At 33.0% G+C, this 17760-nt stretch overlaps 1 protein-coding gene and 1 long non-coding RNA gene across 2 annotated transcripts; both read right to left on the bottom strand.

Moving 5' to 3' along the window:
* Nucleotides 1–237: 237 nt before the first annotated feature.
* Nucleotides 238–1491, bottom strand: LOC137713897 (uncharacterized). The gene is made up of 3 exons (XR_011065345.1): nucleotides 1061–1491; nucleotides 806–941; nucleotides 238–440 (listed from the first exon to the last, which is right to left on the bottom strand). It is a non-coding gene; the product is annotated as an uncharacterized lncRNA (long non-coding RNA).
* Nucleotides 1492–10103: 8612 nt separating this feature from the next.
* On the bottom strand, nucleotides 10104–12307 carry LOC137712136 (NAC domain-containing protein 67-like). The gene is made up of 3 exons (XM_068451274.1): nucleotides 12115–12307; nucleotides 11217–11506; nucleotides 10104–10643 (listed from the first exon to the last, which is right to left on the bottom strand). Exons 1-3 carry the CDS (start codon nucleotides 12305–12307, stop codon nucleotides 10104–10106), a joined length of 1023 nt encoding a protein of 340 aa, XP_068307375.1.
* Nucleotides 12308–17760: the final 5453 nt, after the last annotated feature.

The raw sequence follows: 17760 nt of genomic DNA, 5'->3' as shown, positions 1-17760 counted from the left end.
ATATATATATATTTGCTTTAGGGAAATTAGTAGTACAAAGATTTTATGATGAAATGAAAAGATTTTCTTATCTGTGAAATTCCAGGCAACATAGGTGAACATAATTTGTGGCTTTGTGATTTCACTGACACAAGAGTTTCTCGTGCTGATAACGTGTTGTAAAACTGACGGTGTGTGCAGTGAAATAAATAAACACGACACAAAATTTACGAGGTTCATCTACAGTCCAGTACGTCCTCTGAGAAGCAGTGGTGCTTTCATTATAATCAAGAATAATAAGATTACAAAGATAACTCTTTCTATTATCTCCTCTCTTCTTCCTCTCTTCTTTCTTCTTCTACCATCCGTATGTCTATCTGTGTATATTTGCTCTCCTTCTTCTCATGGTGGGATGAACAATGGATTACTAGTGGGATAGGTGGCCATCCACAATAAATGGCCTATGAATTACAACAGCCAAAACCCAAAACATAGCTTAACTAAAAATCTCACCGATTAAAAGTTCCACCAAAAAAAAAAAAAAAAAAAAAAAAATCACTATCTCTTTGATCAAATGAAAACTCCAAAATCAACTCAATGATTGATAACAACACATAAACGAATCTGACCAATATTTTCCTCAAGGGATATCCCATAATTTAAATTCATGCTAAACCCATTCCCTAATTCTCTTAATTGAAGGCAACCCAGAAACAAAATAATGAGAAAAAATGAAAAACTTATTCTCAATAGCCAAACAGCTCAAAGCCCAGAACAAAACAAAATTAAAAATTAAAAAAAACAAAAAAAAAAAAAAACAAAATACCTTTGCGGGTTTGGAGCTCTTTTCTTATAATTGTTATAGTATTGGTGTTGCGCCTCAATTCGTGGTGTTTCCATCTTTATCAATCGAAGGTGGGGCTGCTGGTTTGGGTGAAAAAGAACAGGAGAAGGATCTGAGCCTACAAACAGAATCACAAAAAGCAAACATAAGACAAAACCCATCTACAAATCTAAAACCACAAAAAAAAAAAATTAAAATAAAATAAAAGACCCACATTGAGAAAGCCGTAAAACTCACCAGGAAACGCCAACTTTTCTAGGTAAAAAATTGGATCGGATCTAATTGCATCGTTGTCAATAATTTTTGAGAGAAAGATGGAAGGTTGGAGGGCGAGAAAAATCGGCGTTTTGGAGACAGAAAACTAGAGTTGAGAACAACATAAACTGAGAATGGCTAGACAGAGAGAGAGAGAAGCAAAAGCAGAGAAGAAGTCGAAAGGAGGTCCAGCGATGATCGATGTGTGGGTAAAAATTGAAACGGAAGGGAAAAAGTGAGATGAAAAGTGGAGAGCAGGCGTCGCACAGTGATGGTGTACACGTGCATCCAATGGGCAAAACCGTAATCTCACTGTACAAAGCTGGCAACAAAGGAGCAAAGCAAGGATAAATCGAGGGGTAAAATGGTCATCACACTGGTCATCCACAGTGACCAGGCCGGTTGAGTTTTAATATATATGATTAGAGATCAACGTTTAGGGATTGATCTTTTGAAGCTGTTTAGTGATGTAATTGAAGTGTTAATATTTTAATAGGAAAGTTAGAGACTAAATTTATAGGCAAAATTTTATAAATTAAATGATATGGAAGTTGATGATGGATTATTACTTAAATGATGATAAACGTGCTCAATCTTATTAGTGACACATTATTTAGTTTGCAAATTTTGTCTATAAATTTAGTCTTCGTAGCAATACTCATATTTTAAAGTGGAGTTTCACATTCTAAAGTGAGACTATCTTTGAACTCTCTGTCACTTGATAATTTAACGTCAATTTTTATTTCAATATTATAAAATATTATGCTAAAATATAATAACAACGAATTCATAAAAAATGTCACGTTTGAAAGAGTCGCCTTAACATTTCTCTTAACAATAAATAATAAGGAAAATTAATGAAAATGGCTTGAAAACTTTGAGTTTTAATGAAAATGACAAAAAGGCGTTGTAAGTGAATAGTACCATGATTGACTTTTTAGAGAAAAAATGTTGTTTTTCGTTAAAATGAACAGTACCGAGAGTGTTCCATTAAAGTTCCCTAAATAATAAAGTTTGGTGCGGAGTTGTTTGCATCTTTGATTGGAAATTGGGAACTGAAAATAACCCATTCATCTGTCTATTTCTATTGTGAACTGGTGATAATATAATTTTAGGATTATCACAAATGGTCTTAAAATTAACTCATCACATCAAGATGGTCCCTGAAATTGAAAATTGAGCAATGTAGTTCATGAAAATGGGTTTCACAAATCAATGTGGTCATTTCGTTACAATTGTGTCAAAAATTCTATTATGTGAAGATTTGGTACATAACTAGATCCTATAAATTTAATTAAATATTACCATGTGAATTAGAAAATATTTAAATAATTTTTTTTTTTAATTTTTGTTATAATAGGATAATTAAAAACTTTAAAATAAAAAGAAGAAGATGATTGTTCATCATCTTCTTCCCCTCCCCAAAAACCCAACCCTGACTCCTACAGAGACACAACCATCAATCCAAGCCCTGTAAAAACACACAATGCAATTGCCATATGCATAACCTCCACACCCACCCAATATTGACCACCATACCCACCACCCTCTCACCACCAATGTCTTCCTCTTCCTCTTCCGCTCCCAACCTCTCCCCGCCATTTAATGAAACCACCACCACCTCCACCTTCAGCTCATGCCCTACCTAATCTACATTTCTCGTCCTGCGATCGTATTGATGCCTTCGGCTCCAACCAGTCCAATCGGTCGCACCCCTGTTTTCGCGATCCTCGTGCTCTCCGGTGCTGATAATCGAGCTGAAACCTCTCCGGTGTCACTCGACAACACTTAATAGAATTTTTAATGAAATTCTAAAGGAAGGCCACATTGATTTGCATAACCCATTTTCAAAAACTACATTGATCGATTTTCATTTTTAGAGATTATCTTGATAGAAGAGGTTAATTTCAAAGATTATTTGTGATAAAAACTTATAATTTTCGATACCAATATGTGGAATCTTTAGTAGAACTTATGGTGAGGACACACAATTCCATAGTACTATACCATTAGGTTGAGGAAAAAACAGAAAAAGTAATAGGCAGTTCAAAGAATATGGGAATAAGACAAGACAAAAGAAAAAAGCATCGTTAAGTACCAAAACAAATAAAGATATATAAAAATATATATATCCATGAAGTTAATATCATCAAATGAAATGTATATCATATCCAAATCCTTTTTCATTTTTTATTTTTTTTATTTTATGGATGATTTACTTTGAAATGTTGTTGATCAACTCCCATAATCTAATATAAGGTAATGTTAGGGAGACTAAAATATTTAAATTAAATTTGTAAACTAAATAATGTGGTGATTGATAATTGGATTATCACTTAAATATTAATTAACGTACTTATTATCTATTGATGACACATCATTTACTTTGCAAATTTAATTTAACATTTTAATTTTCCTAACATTATCACGTTATCTATGCCACCATTAAGGAACTGAACCATGCATCCTCAAATGGAACATCACCCTCGCCTTCAAGCTTACTGTTATCAGAATATAGCTAATAGCATCTTCTTGCCCTCTGTCCTGCACTTGGACCTGATGAAGAATATTCCATTGTATGATCATGCAGAGGTAACTGAGTGGAAGTAGTACTTGGACCAGCCAAACATTGACACATGTCATAATCTCCCCTGAATATTTTTTCTTGTAAAATGGAGATCATTGATGATTAATGAAGTTGCAATTTCCTGAAGCTCCATTTTGAAAAGGTTTGATAATATGAGGGCTTGCTCCGAATTTGTCCATCTGGATGATGATCAGGCTGCATAACTGATTGATGATTTGGGAAAGGCCGAGGTGTAAGAGCACTTCCAGCATAGGGCTTCTTGGGTAATAAACAATTCAATTTCCTTAAATAAACAGTAATTGTATGATGATCAGGCTGCAGAACTGATTGATGATTTGGGAAAGTCCGAGGTGTAGCACTTCTAGCATAGGGCTTCTTGGGTAATAAGCAATTCAATTTTCTTAAATGAACAATAACTATCCAAATGCATTTCTATCCTAAATTGAATATTCCAGACAATTCGTATTAAAATATTAGTTTTATTTATTTATAATAAAAGATTAACTTTATTTTTAGTATCGGATAATAATAAAATATTAGTTGAAAGTATTTGAAAATATTGAAATGCAGTGTAAGTAGAAGAACATAGTTAGGTATTTATAGAAAAATATATGTAATTTTTTATATTTTAATGAATATTTTTAATAATTTCTATACTTTTTTAGTAATTTAAACTGCGGCCGACCTTATGATGACACTAGTCTTACGTCACATAGGCAGGGCACTAAGCTAGACGATTATGTCTAACTTCTCTATCAAGCTCGCCTTGAGTCCAATTGCCCAAGTGGGCTGGAGTGTTTTAAAGAGGGGAAGAGTGGATTGGGTTGCCCATCCCTGAGACAATAAGAAACGGTTGAGTTGCTCTTACAATACTTGTAAGGGATGTACGATCCACACATTCCTTTTTACTTCTCACACACCCCTTGTTAATTTATGTCTGTTGATCTTCTTCAATTCATCCAATCCGACAGTCGGAAACTAAAAAGGTATGGGAGAAGTAAAAAGGGGTGTGTGGATAACACACCCCTACTTGTAACTCGCTGTGGTCCTTGTCCTTCTTGTTGAAGTTGTGGATTGGTCTCGAGTATCGCTGATAATATGAGGGTTTAGACGTTTGCCTGCAGTGGAAGAAGTGTCACTAGATTCACTAACAAAAAGAGATGGACGCTAAATTGATTGATCTGGAAAAGTATGAGATGTTAAATGATTTGAAACTGCTGGCAGATCAATAGCTCCTTGATCAGATTCTGTAGTACCCTTAGCTGCATTGACGTTGTTCTTGTCCGCCTTGCTTCTGGTATTCTTGTACATCTTACGCAAAACACAATCATTCAACTGCAGACAAGAAACAAAAAAGTTATTAAGCCATATAAAGTACTCTATGTTAATTAATTGGTCACCATGCAAAGATCAAATAACAATTGCATACAAAATATAGTAATAACGAGAGAACCCTTAGATTTTCTAATCCGAGTGGCTTAATACAAATTAAAGGGTTACATTTTGTGTAGGGTTTATATCATTAAACCCTAAATAATTTGAGAGAACACTTAAATTAACAGTACTCACATGCCCTTAATGCAACAATATAGATGGCTTTGAGTAATTTAATAGTCACATTTGTGGAGTGCAACGTGAACATCTCTATGAAGTTAATTAGGATCAACTCGTAGGATGTTGGTTATATTTTGAAAGTTAATCCAACATCTATTACGGCTGAAAAAATATATTATGCTCCAATGTAAATAATACTCCGGAGCATATACTATAAATTTTTTTATTGTGGTTCACAATATATAAAGTCCACAAATGTATCAGCGCAAATACTTCTCTCCCATGATGCCTCACACGCACACATACGTGCACACTTCCATACCTTCATGTCAGCACCATCTATTTTCTTTAGAGGATCAGTCTCATTACCGAGCATATATTCATACATTTTCCAGTCTGTTTTTTCCCCTTCTGGTTGTTTCCCTTCATAAAAGTCCAGGAGTCCTTTGGCAGATATATTTTCTAATATTTTATAAAGTCGGACTCTCTATAGACATCACAGACACTAATGTCCTCACGACGGCTTTCCATTTGCCTTCCAATATCCATTATTTGCTTTGCGACTTGGCCGTTGTCCTTTCGGGTACTTCCGTGTCCTTGGAGTGAAAACGTACCACTCAAACTTTCTCTGTTTAAGTGATAGTGTCCTAAACGAAGAAGAAAAAATGTTGAAAGTTTCCCATTATTAGAAAAGGAAAAAGAGAGTGGGCTACCAATCTTGTTAGAACCTCACAATATCAGAAGAAATAAAATATCAATCTTGTTAAAAAAAATATCAACCTTAGAATCTCTGCTATATCGTAACCGTTACAGTTACAAGTCATGGATGGAAAGCCGATCGATTCAGAGTAGTATTAGTACGTATATCATCCTACTGGTTTGCTCCAATTATATCAATGACCTCCAGTTATATATTACCAATGAAGAAAAATCGATTGTCGTTGGCATGTGTAGAAATACTGAAGAACGAATTGCAAGACAAAAAGATATTGACTGCTGACTAAATTGAAGATAAAAAATAAAAAAAAATAAAAATAAAATTCTGAAAAGCCTAACGTGATAATATCTAACTTCTGAAAAACCTATTGTGAAAGAAATGTCGTTGTGGACAATTTTACTAACATTAGCTTGTCTTCTCCAATTTTAGTATGGCATGATTCCCCTCTGATGACAGTTCATGCTGCTTTATTTTTAGACTTTGTTGGCTTTCCTAGGTTTCGCTTCTCAGATTAATGTGTATCTTGGTATACAGGTTTGTCTCACCTTCTTGTTTTTTTTTTTTGGGGAAACTTAATATAAGTCCAATTTTTTGAACCAATAGTAGGAATAGTCCAGTTTATTAAAATAAATCCAATTTGTTACATTTAATTATTTAATTATCAATAGTTATCTGTTCAATAATAAGATTTATTATAAAAATCAAATTTCTTCCCAATTATCTCTTTACTTATTTTTATTTTATTTATCTTTTTGTTATATCTCGTTCTTCCTTTTGCTTTAAACCCCATTTATAGATTTTATTTTTAATTTTTATAATCAACCTATATCACAGGTTAATTATATTTATCTACCTATATGACACATTCTTTTTTTATAATCAACCTGTCACAGATTAATGTGTCTTGCTTGTAGGTATGTTATGTTTTTTCTACCTTTTAGTTAGGTTTCATATCTCATGTATAGGTATTATATACATTCACATATTTGTTACTTGAGTTAGGGTAGAATGTTTTACAGATAAATTTATATTAGTATATTAGTTTTTTTGTTATAAGATATTAAATATATTTTTTTGGAGTTGGAAAATGCATAATATTAGAAGATTTTAATTGATTTTTAATATTTTTAGAAAATATAAAATGAGTATAAAAGAAATAAAAACATATAATTAGATAACTGGACTCACTCCTAAAAACACTCTACGTTTTTGGACCTGGATCTAAAAGCCCCTTTTTTTCTTAACCTTGTGATGTTCCTTGTTCTGTTTTGCAGGTTTAGACTTTTAGGTTTGGCTTTAGAGGGGTGAGGTTTCATGTACCCCCTTCTTTTCCTTGTATCTTTGTTGTTTTTGCTTCTAGAAGAGTAAATTTTATGTCCCCCTTCTTTCATGTATTTTTTAATCTTTTTTTCTTGTATTATGAGGGATGAAGTTTATGTCCCCTGATTAGGTATACCTTTTTTTTTTCCATATTAATAAAATTTCTCTTGTACTATTGAAGTATTCTAAAATAATAATAATAATAATAATAATAATAATAATAATAATAATAAAAAAAAAAAAGACGATACGAGACACGGATGTTTACATTTTGCAGCGGATAGAATCACCCAAACATACCCATGACAAACTACTTGAAAATTATAGGTGTTAAAGATTTGAGCGGGCATTTGGGCTTTCTATGCATAGGAATATGGTCTATTCATAACGGTTTTTTTTTTTTTTTTTTTTTTTTTTCCGAAATAAGTTTAAAAGTCCATATACAGCAAGGTTTAGGAGTTTCAATGTGATCATGCTTCCTTAATTTGGGCATATTTTTATACAATGATATATATATATATATATATATATATATATATTATGCTTACTTAATTTGTGCATATTGTGATTTAATTTATTTGTATAGATAAATAAGGCTAATTATATTGAAACCCCACATATTGTTGAATACACCCCACATTTTCTTTTTTAATTTAAACTTAACTTAATACACCCCATTTACTTTCCTATAATACCCTCACACCCTACACTCTCACCATAGAACTTACGTTTTCTACGTACACCCACGCTCTTCAAATTTTAAGTGCAAATACATAAGGTCATCCAAAAGTACCTTCGGTGTAAAGCTGAAGCTGGATTTTGAATTTTTTTTTAAATTTTTCTATTGGAGTGGTGCCAACAATTGTTTGATTATTTGCATGTGTTAACCCTTCATGTTTCTCTATCCCTTCCATGGAAAGAGGTGGAAGGCTGTGGGTATTCCATACCAGTAGATGAGGAAGATGATTTTCACAACAATGGATGAGGAAGATGAGGAAGATAAAAATCCAAAAAAAATATGGCAACTATAGAAGTGTAGAGCTTTATATAGATTAGGAGCAGTGGCACTGTGTAATGGGGATTAAATAAATATTAGGGTTGATGATGATGCTTCATCTTCTTTTCATTTGATCGAATCATGGGAATTGATTTAGTTATTGAATCATTCAATTGGAGGAAGAGATTAGGTTGTTATGCTACTTTTAAAATCAAGGGATCTTTGTGATATAGTGTGGCTAAGGTTTATTAGGTGTGTGATTCTCATCGTCAATCATATTTGTTTTTAATGGATATCATTCATAACGCAGCTATATGCATGTTGATGTCGTTGAAATCACTAAAACAATGAAAATACGAAGTCTTACCTCATGTAAAGTTTTTGTAACGATTTCACGTTTCATTCATCAAGAATAATTTCTTCAATTAATGTGTTTGTAGTTTCATTAATTCTACAATGGAGGATGAGAGTGGTTTTGAGAGTTGAAGAAGATAAATAAACTTGAGATATATATGTGAAAGGTAATTTGGATTTTTAATTTTTTTTAAACCTTATAAGGTCGAAATTGTCATTACATATTAGGTATGTAAGTCATGTAATATTAAATTTTAATGAGATGTGTATTTAACATATTGTGGGGTGCTAATAGAAAAAGTCATAAATAATAATTCTACAGTTTTTATTGTATCAAGGGTGCTGGTGAGGGACTTCGCAGGGTGTATCAAGGGTGTTGGTGTGCCTTATGGTGGGTTTCAGTGTGGTTCAGGTATGGTTGCAGAGGGAGTGGAATTGAGGGCTGGATTTAGCGTGCTTAGAGCAAGGGTTATGGAGGTGAAGACTGAGTCTGATTCTCAGCCTCTTATTTGAATGCTTAAGGGAGAGATCCTTGCAGAGGCTAGTTTCAAGGGCTTTCTGTTTGATATAAAGAGGGTGGCACAACATTTGAAGTCTCTGGTGTTTCTCTATGCTCCAAGAGAATGTAATTAAGGACTTCACACCTTGCGGCTCTTTTGTCTCCACGAATAGGAGCTTTCCTATGGATGAAAATGTTTCGAATCTTTGTGGCATTTCAACATTTTAACGGCTGATGTAAATATTTTCATTTGAGCGTGGTAAAACTTTCTTTTGTTTGGCAAAAAAGAAAAATATAGAAATTTGTATGAGAACCGACCATTTTCTAATCATCATTTATCCAAAAAATAATCAAATTGGTTATCTTTAAGTCAACTATATGTATCAAACAAATGAATGGTTTATTGTGAAGATGCTATTAATAGTTACTAAAATTGTCAACTTGTTTGATATATGAATGACTAAATAATCTCTATCTTAATTGATTTATCGTATAAAATCATGGATTCTTTTATTAAAAAGTGATTTATTACATGGAATCATGGATATTCTTTAATTAGAAAGTTTGTGCAATAAAAATATGACAATTACAACAAGGTGAGGCACCGATAGAGTTGACGCAAGTATATTGTTCGTAAAGTTAATTAGTATTCTAAGCATTGAAAGGGAAGGTCTACCCTTTAACAAAACCTGTGAAATACGAACCCATTTAATCCTGTTAGAACAAGATTAATCAAAAGAAAAAACAAATTTTCTAATGATGGGAAAGCTTAATCGATTAGCAAACTCACAACAATTATTTACTTAAAACGATGGATCACCAAAACACAAAATAAAATAATAGCTTCAACCAAAAAACAAAAACTATCCTCAAACTAAGACCTACACTAACAACTTACCATTAGTTTAGCACCCTGATTTTTTTCCCCTAACTTAATGATCTTGATGACTCCATTGCAAAATACGCTCTCTAGACTCTTGTTCGTCCAACAAATCATCACCACGTTCCCTGGCCTTCGTTGTTTCTCATAGCCTTAAGCGCATGTTCATATTCCCTGACATGTGGAAGTAACCGAATAGAACTCGAGTCAACCACTGGCATTCCATTAACAGACTCCCATCCTGTCCCAATCTGATGTTCTATTGAATTTGGCAGAGGAAATTGAGAAGAAAATGGCTCCCTTGGCGGTGGCGGTGGAATTTGATTGTTGCAGTTGTAGATTGGTCCTGGATGATCGGAACATGTTTGATTTTGGAAATAATGCTGCTCATAATATGCCGGGGTTGTCGAGGTTGACGTAACACAATGTTTATTTACAATGGAAGAAGTAGTGCCACTAGATTCTCCAGTAAGAAGATATGGATGTTGAATTGATTGATCGGGAAAAGCATGAGATGTTACAGTATTTGTAACTGCAGGCAGTATTGCTCCTTGATCAGTTCTGATAGTACTCTCAGGTGCATTGTCGTCGTTGTTCTTCCCATCCTTCTTGATTCTGCTATTCTTGTAAATCTTACACAAAACACAATCATCTAACTGCAGAATTAAGAAACAAATTAGTACAGGCATACAAAGCACTCTTGATTAATATACACACACACACACACGCACACACATAGGTCCCCATGCATGCAAAGACTAAAGAGTACTGGAGCACTTGCACCAACAAAAGTAGTAGAAACGAAGGAACCCTTAGAATTTTAGGATTTCTATTATTAAACCCTAAATAATAGGAGAGCACGCTTAGATTTCTAAAGGATCACTTGGATTAAAACCAAGATACACAAATTTTCCATCACATATGCACATACAAGAATTCAAGATGGTCTGGGTGCACTGCATTGTGAGCATCTCTATGAAGTAACCAACTTGTCTTAAGGCGTCAGTTCTATTTGAAAGAAGATCCAACATTTTTTGCGGAAAAAAATTGTACTATATATGATTCGGTCTATTCTATATACACTGAATTATAAATAATCTCCTATTGAGCTTCATAAAATAGTCGACAAATGTACCCTCGCAAATACTTTTAATTCATATGACTCTGCACACCCCTCACACACACACACACACACACACACAGAGACATGTACGTGCACACTTGCGTACCTTCATGTTAGTACCATCAATTTGGTTAGAAGGAGCAGTCTCTTTATTGAGCTTATATTCATGCATTTTCCAGTCTGTCTTTGTCCCTTTTCCTTGTTTCCCTTCATAATAATCTAGAGTCCTTTTAGACCCAATTACTTGGCCATTATCATCTTTAATGTCATCAGGCTTGCCAGTTGCCTTCCAGTATCCATTATCTGCTGCTCGACATGGCCGTCCTCCTTTCGGGTACTTCCGTCTCCTTGAAGTGAAAAAGTACCACTCACTCTCTCTAATTAAATTGTACTCTCCTGGAAGGATAAAAAAAAAACCACACCAATCTTATTAAAACCTCAGAATTTGCCTTTTATATGTTATTTGTTTCAACTACAAGTCATGGATAGAGAACCTATTTAGAGTAGTATTACTAGTACGTATAACAGCATACTTCAATGGCTTCCAGTTATATATTACCAAAGAAGAAAAACATTGTCGTTGGCATGCGTAGGTTTAGAAGGAATTGCAGGATTAACAGCTAGAGATTGGCTACAGACTAATATACTAAAGAGAGTAAAATACTTTTCAAAACCTAACCTGATAATATTAACTATACACACATAAAAACATACTTTTGTATACAAAATACGTACTTACCATAAAGCATTCACGGTAAAGAACTAAAACGGTAGAGCAATATTGTTTTCATACATTATAAAATTTCAGAACGCAAAGAAAAGAAGATACAGTTATGACAAAGAAAAGAAGAAAACGTAAAAGATACTTGAAACACAAGAAACACAAAGCACTACTTGTTAGGGCAAGATTTATTTATTTTTAGCTTGTAAGAGGAGAGTAATGATAAACAGGATTGCAGAAAATAAAAGAGAATGTAAAGAGAAGAAGATAACAAGAATCTAACCGGTAAGGTCTCGTGGATGGTGATCGTAGAGATTAACAATACGAAACCTGTTAATGGGAAGCTCCTCATTCAAAACCTTTCTCATCAAGTAGTGTAAAATCAACTCGTCGTCGGTGGGGACAAATCGATAACCCGGTGGAAGAGAATCAATATATGCATCAACCGGACCTACTTCATTGAGAACTGGAACCATGTTGTTGTTGAACTGATTGTTTTTTTTACCCTTGAAGGTGATAAAATAGTGCTCCTAATTTATGATTATACATGACGCCCTTTATAAGAACCTGAAAACTGTAGGCGTGAAGGGTTTTGAGCGGGGATTTGGGCCTTATTTACATAGGACTAGAATTCCTTCATAAAGTATTCTTTCTTTTCCGAAATAGGTGTAATGAGCCATATACAGCAATGTTTAGGAGTTTTAATCGAATTATGCTTCCTAAATTAATGCATATTGTGTAATATATATATATATATATATATATATATATATATGTATGTATGTATGTATGTATGTATGTATGTATATGCATGTGTGTGTGTGTGTGTATATATATTTTTTTTTATACAACCACGTTTTTATTGGGGGGAATAAGATAGATAAACGATAATCCTTTTGTAATATATTATTTGCGTGTATATATATTATGTATGTATATATTTCCATTTTGTATCATACGTATTAATACCTCAGAATTGAAGTAATTTTATCGTTAAATTCAGAATTTCCCCGTTGGTCATACGAAGATAACCCCATTCTTGATAACAATTGCAACAGGATTTTGCTATACTCGGTCCAGTTTAAAGGATAATCACACCTTACTAATTTTCTCGGACTGGGCCTATTCCTATATAACAGTTGGATTTTATTGTAAGGTGACATATGGCATTGCTCAAATAAAGCTTAATATATTGTGGTCCAATTGTATGGTGAATAAATTGGTAAGTGTAGCAATATTCATGAGAAACTATGGTAAACTTGTACCAGAAAATATATTATGCTAAATGGTGATGCTATATTTCAGGTTGACGTGGTGTCATATAATCTGTTGTGTATGTAGCACCGCATTGATATGTGACGATAATATAACGAGGTATGCATTACTGTAATTATGTAATTTTACCACATGAATTATTATATGTATTTTAAATATAATACTTAATAGTTTAATGAGTTTGTAACTAAATTAGTTAAGACCATTTATTTTTATATTCGAAGCTTTGTGTTTGACTTCCCATCCCATATTATTACTAGTATGAAATAATTCATTAAATGAACATGAGTCCAAATATTATATTTGAGTTCAAGGCAAAGACTCAAATCTTATATACTTAAATTGTCAAAATTCAAAGAGATTTTGAATTTTGAGTTTAACCATCTCTAATGCACATACTTAAATTGGTAAAATTTAATCCCTTTGTTCCCCCTGTAAAGACTCATATTTTAAAACTCAAAATTTAAAAACATGAGTCTAAGAATATATATATAGGTCTTTGCATTGAAAGAGAAAACCAAAATGCTCAAACTCACTATTTTTCTTAACCTAAATATAAGAATATAGGGGTTAAAGTTTGAAAGACTTAGATATTAGTAATTGTGCACTTGTTACTATTTAAGAGATTCTCTTGAGTAACAATTAACCAAATATTGTCAAATAAATGTTAGGCGCATTTGAGCAAGTTCAACCGACATTTTTAGAGGAATTTAGAGTGCTAGGACGAGGCAATATAACAGGACCTAGTACAGTCCTAAAGTTGAGGACATTTGTTGGAAGCATGTCTTCAGAGAGGTCAATCCTCTGACGGATGCTATAACTAATATTGATTACTCTGTTACTGATTTTCATGTTTGGGATACAACTATTCCTATAGCTGCTTGTCAAGTTTTTTTATTTGATTGTACTCAAACTGGTTATCCTAGGAGTTTTTTTCTATAAATAATAAAAAATAAAAAAAATCCTAAATTTGAAATACTAGTGGCTTTTTCTAGATTGTCTCTGGGTAAAGAACTTGTGCTTTTCACTTTTCATATCAAGTTTTTAGTGGCTTTTTCTAGATTGTCACTTGGTAAAGAGCTTATGCTTTTCACTTTTCATATCAAGTTTTTAGTGGCTTTTTCTAGATTGTCACTTGGCAAAGAGTCCACAGGAGTTATGCCAACTTGTCCATTGGGTGCTATTCCTGTATTCCCAAAAGAAATTGAGAAATAGATAGAAATGACGCATTTTCTTAATTAAGTGTTAATTAACTTACTTATTTTTTTATTAGATTATTAACTAAGTATTGATTACGCAAATTTTATAAACTAAGAGATGTTGTTGTTGGTATTAATTAAAGTGTTGATCAATGTACTTATTTCCTATTAGTGACACATCATTTGGTTTACAAATTTAGTTTAAAATTTTGGTCTTCCAAGCATTATCATTTACACAAAGAGTAATGCATTAAATTTGTAGACAAAATTTGCAAACTAAATGATATGTCACCAATAGGAAATGAGCACATTTATCAACACTTAATAATAATCCAATCATCAACTTTTATGTCATTTAGTTTACAAAATTTTGTTAATAAATTTAATTTCCCTAGCATTATCCTTGAACAAAAGTTGTACTTTCGGTCCACCAACTTTTAAGCTCAAATTGGGGCTTAAAACAACATCCCATTTCTCTAACCTATACGAGACCTCGGACAGAAATCCCTCTAAAGCGCGTTTGCCACGTAGACAACTAGAGCCCAGAAATATATCGCTCCCTTAAATGCACAAGTATGCGTCATCCAACATTGTGATGTCACTACCGCAATCATGTGAACCGCCTCAAGAAATAGCTGAAGGCAACCAACCAGAAATTACAGTTAATATCAATGCCCAACGATCGATCTACCCCTGCTTCAGCTCAGGTATATGAGCGAGGTTACTCCTTCTCCACTGCCTATGCATAGAGTTAGAGGCCTTCAAGCTCGGGACCTTATTGAAAATATATCTACATTATACAAACCTTGATTCATTCTTCAATTAACCAAACTGCTTTTCAGCATAAACTCAATTACTCTTCAGCAAGCACTTAGTTCTTCAGCTACAATCTCAAAGCCTTCGTTCAAAGTAAGCACTGCCTACGATCACTGAGACCTAAAATTACTATTGTTGTGTCACTCGTCGTATGATTTGGTTGACATGCAATTCCAACCACCCTGATTCCCTCTCTGAGGAGTATGTTTTGTACTAAGTCTGGTCCAAAGACAGAGGCCTCAGCAGGTACTCCTCGAGCATTACCTTGTCCTTCATGGCCTAAATATTGCATGCTAAGAGTTTTACTGTTTTATTTACATTTCAAGTCATGTAGCTTGCCCATTGACCTAGATTTTATTTTTACAGACATTTGTAATCTTTACTTCATTGAAATGATTACATTATGTTTTTTTTATTTTGGTTTCTATTTTACTTTCATTTATTGAGTGGGCAAGCATACACAAGGTTACATTGAATTTGAAGTGTTCATTCATTTAAGATACATAAAAGAACTTAACCGAACCAGTGTCCCAATCCATACACCACAATTTGGTTAAGAAGGCAGTTTCCATGCAACCTCACACTCACTCAAACACGAACGTTGTTGGTTTGCATCCTTCAATGGATACGCCTTTTTTTTGTTTTTCCTCTCGAGCCACCTTGTGGTGCCGAGACCGAAAGAAAAATTTGGGATACTATACGCGTTGAAGCCCGCGCCAACCTCTTTCCGAGTTTTGGCACCAAGAAATGGGTATTAAGCAAAAGGATCAGTGGTAGAGAAGAAACAAATGTAGTAATTCGACTGAAAAGACCTTTTTTTTCAGACCTAGAATGTATCTGTATATAGACCACCACTAAGCCTGTAACTAAAATAAATACAAACATAAAACTAGACTGTTTCCGTTAAAGAAAAAAAACTAAACTGTTCTTTCCATGATAATTGGTTACCGAAAATGTGACAACAATGAAAAGCACGTTTTCAACCCGACATTTCACATTTAGAAAGTTTTCAAGACAGGAACAATTTAGTTTACAATGGCTACCACTTCCCGCCCCAATCACACATTTAAAATTGAGCAAGGATTAGCTCTTCAATGGCTTATTCATAGACCGGCGTTTTATAATCGGAACAGTTTATGGTATAAAAATTTTGGTAAAGATCATCTCTATAAAAAAATCAATTAAAATCAAGATTGTTTAATCAATCAATTGTAGTAAATAGATAAACGGTTCTTAATACTTTTACCTAATCTGTTCATCAATTTTTATATAGTTCGATGAATAAACGATCTCATATTTTATTGGTTTTTCTCGAAGATGATTTTTACATAGTGTTTTATAATATGAACTGTTATAATCATAAACATAAGTTCCGTAAATCGACCACGTAATGAATTGAGGAGGAATTCATGCTCATTCATTGAGGAGCGAAATTAATTTCTTTGAAGTCAAATGAAAGTTTGGCTCCTTAAGATTGAGGAGCAGTTCTTCCTCATCAAAACACTTTGCAATTGATTCATGAAATTTTGGGCTTATGACAAAAGCCATTCATATTATCAATTATCCTGTAAAGATTATCTATACAAAAAGCTAATTTAAAATAAGGTTGTCTAGTGATTCAACTATAGCAAATAGATAGACAATTTGTAATGATTTTATACAGTTTGATGATTAAACGATCTCATTCTTTATCATTTTTTGAAGAGATAATATTTACAAAGTGATTTATAATATGAACGTTTCCGATCATAAACACAAAATTTCGTAAATCGATACAACATCTTGAGAATGAACTCTTCCTCATTTATTGAGGAGTCAAGTTAATTTCTAGAAATCAGTCTTGCGCCTTTTCTCTTGTAAATGTGCATAATTGGAGAGTGATTTAGAATTATGACTTCGTTAGCTTTTATTTTTTTATTATTTTTATTATTAGAGTACTATATGCATTTGGAAAATAATGTATGCATCTAACATTTAATAAGAGAAATTCATTAATTGATATGACATGTAAATATCACTTCTCACATGGTACATTAGTGTGGTAAAAAAATGTGATTTCTAGAGCATTCTACAAAAAAAATAACCAAAATAAAAGTTATGGACATTATAGTAAGTTAAACACAAAATAGTTTTACTAAATTTTTCAAAGTCTCACAGCAAGGCAACTGTATTAGCTGCTCCCATTTTCTCTTATGCGTTTTTCTTCCAAATAATACAAATTGTTAGTGAGAAAATAATTATCGAGAAAAAGTCGCTAAAGATATGAATATTATCTTCAATAACGAAAAAAGTGTTTCAAGGTGATCACCAAAAAACTTTTACAATAATTGTATATTCTGTCTCTTTGTAGATTTTATTTTCAAAATTTGAATAAAGACATTGATAGTTCGTGTCCAATGGCTACTTTTTATAAAGGCAACATCCATTTATCTTTTATAAGACAATATATACAACGAGTAGCACGTCCTTTTTGTATTGTAGTGCACTTGTCACTACTTGATAGCTGATCCAATTGCATGGAAATCTTTAAATTCATCTGTAAAGCATTGCAAAGTCAGAATCTCTTTGTTTTCCTGTTTGGTTTTGCTTCTGTGACTTGACCTAGCAAATGGTCGCAATGATGTTGACAATTTATAGTA

Source organism: Pyrus communis, chromosome 13, assembly GCF_963583255.1.
Source record: "Pyrus communis chromosome 13, drPyrComm1.1, whole genome shotgun sequence".
Classification (NCBI taxonomy): Eukaryota; Viridiplantae; Streptophyta; class Magnoliopsida; order Rosales; family Rosaceae; genus Pyrus; species Pyrus communis.
Note: the sequence above shows the minus strand (reverse complement) of the source record. Positions and strands in the feature narration are given on the sequence as shown.